The sequence below is a fragment of the Galendromus occidentalis genome, unplaced genomic scaffold (assembly GCF_000255335.2).
Source record: "Galendromus occidentalis unplaced genomic scaffold, Mocc_1.1 scf7180000075648, whole genome shotgun sequence".
In the NCBI taxonomy this organism is placed as follows: domain Eukaryota; kingdom Metazoa; phylum Arthropoda; class Arachnida; order Mesostigmata; family Phytoseiidae; genus Galendromus; species Galendromus occidentalis.
Window position 1 is genome coordinate 1 of NW_003803638.1, and position 6,748 is coordinate 6,748.

Genomic DNA, 6,748 nt, shown 5'->3' on the forward strand with positions numbered 1-6,748 from the left:
GAGATGAAGCTAGTCATGATCTGATGCTTGAGAATACCAGATTGTTTTGGAATTGCCATGGATTGCTTTCCAGATTGTTGCTGCAGTTTGCGTTCCGATAGTCTTGAAGAACAGATCGAGAACTATGTTCGGGTGGACGGAATTTACGAGCATGGGTTTTGCAACGTTGTTTGCCTTGTTATATCTCCTCGTCTCGGCAGATGTTGCCTCGGCACTGGGATTCAAAGTCCCTTCAGTGACGTTCCAACAATCAGTCTCATGACGAAGATTGAACTCCATGACAGTTTTCCATGCAAGATAATTACTGCCATCTTCCGAAAGAATTATCGCGTTCGTAGTACGAAGACGACCAAGTATTGAATTCGTATCATCGGCGGGTCCTTTCTGATCGGCACTCGGAGGTTTACCACCTGCATTGTAGCCGTCAGACCCGGCCGTTCCAGCATCAATTGCTGAGGGCATTCCGGAGTCCCCTACGTAGAAAATTTTTCGAAGTATACTTACTCGAGTTAATCGAGTCTGGTGTCCTTGCGTACCTCAGGAGTCGCTCGTGCTGATAACGCTGTTAGATTTTCGAAGGCTCAGGTTCCTGCTGCTAGCACAGTGGACCGAGGGTGGTTTACTGGACACTGATACTTTACGGAATGACTGATACGAAAGAAACACACACGCTTGTAGTGGTGTTCAAATCAGGGGCAGAGCACCTAGGTCTGCGTGATCTTCTCGGTACTAAGCCAGCTTTATTGGTGCATATATATAGGTATGGAAAACCCTTAGGTATTGTGAAAAGTTCCAGGTATTGTGAAATATAATTGCTCTGCCAATTATAACTTCTGGAGTTTTGCTTATATACAAGAACAAAAGAACTTGCTACGCGGTAGCCTTGAGATTCTGTGACGGACCGGGGAAAACTTAAAACTTGGTGCCAAACTGGCTCCATTCCAAACATACTCTTGGCCTCCCTTCCTTCGAAGGAGCTTAGGTTCAATTCGGATTGTAGAAACTGGTTCGCAACTCTCCATCCGGTTATACTCAGAGCCCATCGAGCCGCCCCCGCTGGGCCTTTTGTAACTCTTCGGCGGTCTTTGCAGTCATAGTCGTGACAGCATTGCCATAGGTTAGCTTCTGGACAGCGACACCTTCTCAGTAAGCTCTGGACATTTTGAACTTGTTGAATCCCCGGAGTATCTGGGCGTGCATCGTGTGAAAAGCTTTCTTCGCCACCATTTTCAACTTCTCTTCGTGTTTCAAGAGATAGTTCCGCTCGTCACTCAATGTTATCCCGAGGTAGGTGTATTCGTGACTTACCGGCAGTACTTCACCTTGTACTTGCGGTCTCTGGCAGTCACCGATTGAAAGATTCGAGAACACAGCCACTGCACTCTTCTTCGGATTGAACATCAATTGTCTCGTTCTTCCGAATGCAGAGGTTATAACCAATAGCTCCTGAACTTCCTTACAGTTACGAGCCATTAATACCCAATCGTCGGCAAAGAGGAGTCCTGGTATTGTGTGATGACTTGGGTCATTAAGATCCCAGAAGTTCCTCCTCTTCCTTATCCTGAAGCCGTGGCGGCTTTCTATGAGCCGCCTCTCTGGGCCAGACAGGTACAGAGAGAAAGGGACACTACTTAGGGGACATCCTCGTTTGAGTCCTCTCGAGGGATGTAATCAGCCTGAAATGACCCCGTCGAGAACAACTATCACCTTGCTGTTCTCATAGAGTCGATGCAGAAATGTAATCCAGCTGGGCTGCATTCCAAGCTTGAGCAGAATCTTCCTCAATTCTTCTCTGTCGATATTGTCGAAAGCACGTGAGCAGTCCAGGAAGCAGGCAAGTAAGCCTTGCTTGTTTTTCCTGGCAAGCTCTATGGCCGAGGTAAGCATGAGGATATTATCATCTCCACGCCTACCCGGTTGGAAGCCATTGCACGCCTCGCCGTGAAGATCTTCGTGAGTAATCTGTACAGTACCGAGGTGAGGGTGATTGGCCTAAATGTACTTAGCTGGTCCTTCGTGGAGTTTGGTTTCTCAATGAGGGACATTCTGCCAAGTTTCCAGTCCGCTGGGATGTCTTCGATCCCAGCGAATATTCTATTCAATAGGTCGGTGATTTGCTTCACGCCGCCTTCTTGAAGAGTCTCCAGCAAGATGACCCGCTATATACATATACGGACAATAAACCTCAGCCAGCTAAGGGGGGGCCAAGACTGACTCGAGTATTCCGTGTGATCATTCTAGCCGTGGTATCAACGAGATACAATTATCTCTTCACCGTTATCAGCACGAATCGCTCAGAAAAGATGAGTGATACCGTGAACCGAAGTGAAGAGTCCATCCAAGATGTCAAATCCTTCGACTTCAAGATAAAACTCCCTATACGGCTACGTCCAAGTTGGCGAAGACGATGACGGCGGAAACATCCCGGTGTGCGACGAAGACGAACCAACAGTAAGCGGTCCCCGACCCAGGGTAGTGAGCAGAATCATCTCAGCTGCAGACGGGGGGAACTATGTCTCCTGGGAGACGATCATCCCATCGGTTCTCGACGGTGAACCGTTTGCCTGGTATGTGACCCGAGGACGACTAAATCCACCAGATTCAGAGAAGGCAAAACAAAGGAAGGAAGGAAGGAAGGAAGCAGAAACAGGAATTCATCATTGGGAATCGAGCTGCCCGATACATCCTGATCAGTTCGATCCATCCTGATCTGGCAGTGACGTTGTTTCTGGACAACGCAGAACAAATCGGAGCCCAGGAAATTTGGAGACGAATCAGGATCAGATTCCAACAAACGGACGGTACCAGGAAAAACCTGGCCATCTTCAAGTTCCTGCGCTACCGATACCGTTACCAGTCCGGATCAACAGTTGCAGAGAATCTTCTAAGCTACGAGAAGATCGTGTATGAGATGACCCAGTCAGGTTTCACACTCGATGATGACCTGGTCTGCTCCCGACTTTTGGAATCTCTACCCGCGTCATGGGAACCATTCAGACAAGCTTGGAGTGCCCGAACGGACAAGGACAAACAAAAGGACACCGTGTCGGCCTGCATCCAGGCTGAAGCAGTGAGACGCGGAACAAATGACAATCAAGCGACCACTATGTTCTCCCGACTCAACATCAACCGCTACACCCCTCGACGAAACTACCAACGAAGTTTCTCACGACGTAGAACGACGCGACGTCTTCACAATCATCAGAAGTCGTGTGCTGCAATGGCAACCGGGAAGGCCACATGCAGGCCCAGTGCAGAGCTCCACGCCGCAACAACAACAACGGGAATCGGAATCGCAACAAAGACAACCGCGGAAGAAACCGGTCCAACGACAGAATTAGCCGCAAGCCAACTTCTCTGAAGCCCTCAATTCGGAACTGGCTGAGGTGAACTGCAAGACCTAGGTGAGGAATCCCTAGTTGATAGCGGAACGACCCATCACATGTGTTCAAGTCGTGAGTGGATGGTCGACTATCGACCCTTCGAGTCGCATCGTGAAGTTAGGCTAGGCGGAGCCCGAGTATTGAAAGTAGCAGGCCTCGGAACTGCGCTGGTTCAGTCTCGTCAGAAAATCAAATGCAAGTTCAAGAACTAAGGGAAACTCTGCACGTTCCCAGCTTGCGTCGGAATCTCAACAAGCTAACATCAGTACTAGAGTTCAGAAGAAGATTAGTCTCTTGGAGGCGCACAAGACCTTTGCGCATATCAACGTTGATCAAGTAAGGAAAATGCTGCAGCGAGAAGGATATGAAATCGAAAATGACTTTATAGTCTGTGAATCGTGTACCCGCGGAAAGATGCCGAGAGCGGCGAACAGGCCTAGACCGATGAGCGACAGAGCTCCACGAGCCGGCTATATTTTGTCCGATACTTGTGCCGTCAGTAACAGGTCCTACGACGGTGCTTACTATTTATTGACTCTAAGTGATGACATGAGTCGATATAGGAAAGTCTACTTTGTCCAATCAAAGGACCAAGTGCCAGATTGCATTGAGTCTTCCACTCGATGGTTGAAGAACCAGACCGGTCATGATATATACCACTTCAAATCCGATAAAGGAGGGGAATTTCAGAATCAGAGACTTGCCGAAATTATGTATAGGATAGGCGCGGAGATCACTTATTCGCCGCCTTATACTCCCACGCTAAATGGTGTCAGCGAACGCTTGAATTGCACGCTTCTAAATTTAAGTTGAGCCATGCTATTTGATGCGAAACTCCCGGAAGTACTGTGGGCTGGAGGAGTCAACTTCGCCGCACATGTCCTGAATTGTATTAAAGGGCACAAAGATTCGGATGAGACTCCATTCAAAATCATCCATGGCCGAAAACCTTTTCTCAAGAAGATTCAAGCCTTCGGTACACCCTACAACTATTATAATCGACATCCTGATCGAAAGAAATGAGACCGAAGTCTGCCTGGCAGAATCGTCGGAATCGACGAGGATGGACTATCATATAGAGTTTGGCTACCCGGTACAACCAGGGTCATCCGGACAAAGGATGTGAAAATCGCCAAGCCCAGCCCGCTAGACGATGATTCAGAGAATCGGTCGAGTGAGGCGGCGCAGAGTGGAGAGGGAAGCAGCAGAGATGGACTCACTGCCGATGCCGACGAAGAAGAGGCGGTCCACGACAACTCGGCCTCGGCGACAACTCGGCCACTACGACAACTCGGCCACTACGACAGCTCGGCCACTACGACAACTCGGCCACTACGACAACCCGGCCTCAGCGACAACTCGGCCTCCACGACAACTGGGCCACCACGACAACTCGGCCACCATAGAGACTCCTTTTTTATAGAATTGCACGTAAACCCGCGCTCCGGCTTTCTCCGAGAATCTGCCCCTTTTGATCCATCCTGGAAAGCCCGAACGCCCCGCCTGACTGCACTCGGACCTCGGAGAATCATAGAACACTTCGGCACTTCCCCTCATCCACAGACGGTCTGGGAAGCTTTAGACCTCATTAGACCGAAAGACCGTATTTAGAGTCGCCGCCTGTCGTGCTAGAATGTAGTCGGTGTTGTTGCTATCATCGTTGCTCGTACGTGCAGCATGTTTACCACGAGGCATCCGAAGACTTTCCGAACGGATCCCACGCCTGGCATCGGACTGAAACATCTCCGCGAAGACAGGAATCAGGATGTCAGTTTCCGTCGAAAGTCAGCGAGGAAAAGAGAGACTGGCCCACGACGGGTATCTGTACGTGTTCGCGCAAAGGAGTAAGGATCAACAGACAGAGTTCTGGCGCTGTCAATACAAGGCCAGCAAAAGTCAGAAGTGCACGGCCCGCGTTCATAGGTCTGTTAGAACTGGGGAGATCACGATCAAAGGCGCTCACACTGACATGCCGAGTTCAGCAGCTATAGAAGTCCAACAGAAGAAGGTAGCGATGAAACGTCGAGCGGTGGAGACTCTAGAAGCACCGCAGCAGATCATCAACAAGATACGTGCTACTTCGTCGCTGGCTGCCAAGGGGAGCATCGAGAGCAATAAATCGCTGACAAGGACGATACAAAGAATTCGCAATCGTGTCGGAATACCTTCGGTGCACTACACGGATCGTCGGGATATCGTCATCCCTGAAGAATATCGAGTGTATGAAAGTAGCCCCGGGATTGTGGAACGGTTCTTGCTCGGTGACTCGGGATCCGACGATCCCAACAGGATCTTCCTCTTCGGCAGAGAAACGGTGGCCTCCTGGATCGGGGGAGTTTCGAAAATCTACTGTGACGGGACCTTTAGTTTGGCCCCGAATGAGTTCGCCCAAGTCTTCGTGATCCTTGCGGAACGTCCAGGATGCGTGACCCCGATTTGCTACGCTCTTCTGCCGAATAAGTCGGAAGAATCGTATTGCAAGGTAATTTCTAGAAAGAAGATAACGTAGATTAAGTTTGAGCTGACGGTAGCAGTTGAGAATGTCGCCTTGTCCTATATTCTTAAGCCCCTTAACTAACCCGTCATTCGCTTCTCTGCTAGATGCTCGATATGTTAACACTCGGATGGCCGGCCTTCAACCCGACGAGCGTTTCCGTAGATTTTGAAAAGGGCCTGATGAACGCGTTCAGCGCCTACTTCCCCGATGCTCAGATTCAGGGATGCTTCTTTCATCTTGTGCAAAACATGAAGAAGCAAGTCGCGGCTCACGGTTTGAGCAGAAGATATCGTAACGAACCGGATTTCGAGCTCAAGGCAAAGATGATCTCGGCGCTCGCGTTCATTCCCCCAGAAAGACTGGAGGTCGCGCTCCGCGAGCTCCGCAGTGATTTGCCAGAGGAATTACAGACAGTCCTGGATTACTTCGAAGACAATTATATCGGACGTCTCCAGGCTCGCGGCGATGGATCTCTGACACGCCGGAACCCGTTGTTCCCGGTTTCCATGTGGACCGTCTACGAGCGCTCGCTTCGAGGGGAATCCCGGACGAACAACTACGCGGAAGCGGCCCATCGCAGTCTTCAGCGCCAGTTCCGTGTCGAGCACCCGGGGATGCTCAAATTCATTGACGGAATCCGTTCTGTGCAACAGAGCAAGGACGCCGATTTGGAGCGTTATATTGCCGGGTACGCCGCTGATGGGAAGAAGAACAAGTATGCTGAGAATGACCGAAGAATTCTACGTATCCTAGAAAACGTAAACACCAATACCTTAAGCGAGACTTTGAGGGGCATCGCCCATACCTACAAAATGAACCCTTGAAGCGGAAATCCCTCAACGTTGTCAATCTGTACATACAGTACATT

General features: G+C 49.9%; 1 protein-coding gene across 1 annotated transcript; it reads left to right on the forward strand.

The window, feature by feature from the left end:
• Positions 1 to 5,148: 5,148 nt before the first annotated feature.
• Positions 5,149 to 6,704, forward strand: LOC100902668 (uncharacterized). The gene is made up of 2 exons (XM_003737913.1): positions 5,149 to 5,865; positions 5,985 to 6,704. The coding sequence occupies exons 1-2, from the start codon at positions 5,149 to 5,151 to the stop codon at positions 6,702 to 6,704; spliced, it is 1,437 nt and encodes a 478-aa protein (XP_003737961.1).
• Positions 6,705 to 6,748: the final 44 nt, after the last annotated feature.

Bases quoted from the DNA above. Each gene is read 5' to 3' on its own strand.
- LOC100902668 (XM_003737913.1), top strand. From the start codon at position 5,149: ATGTCAGTTTCCGTCGAAAGTCAGCGAGGAAAAGAGAGACTGGCCCAC. The intron at 5,866-5,984 runs GTAATTTCTAGA...CTTCTCTGCTAG, and splicing joins CGGAAGAATCGTATTGCAAG to ATGCTCGATATGTTAACACT.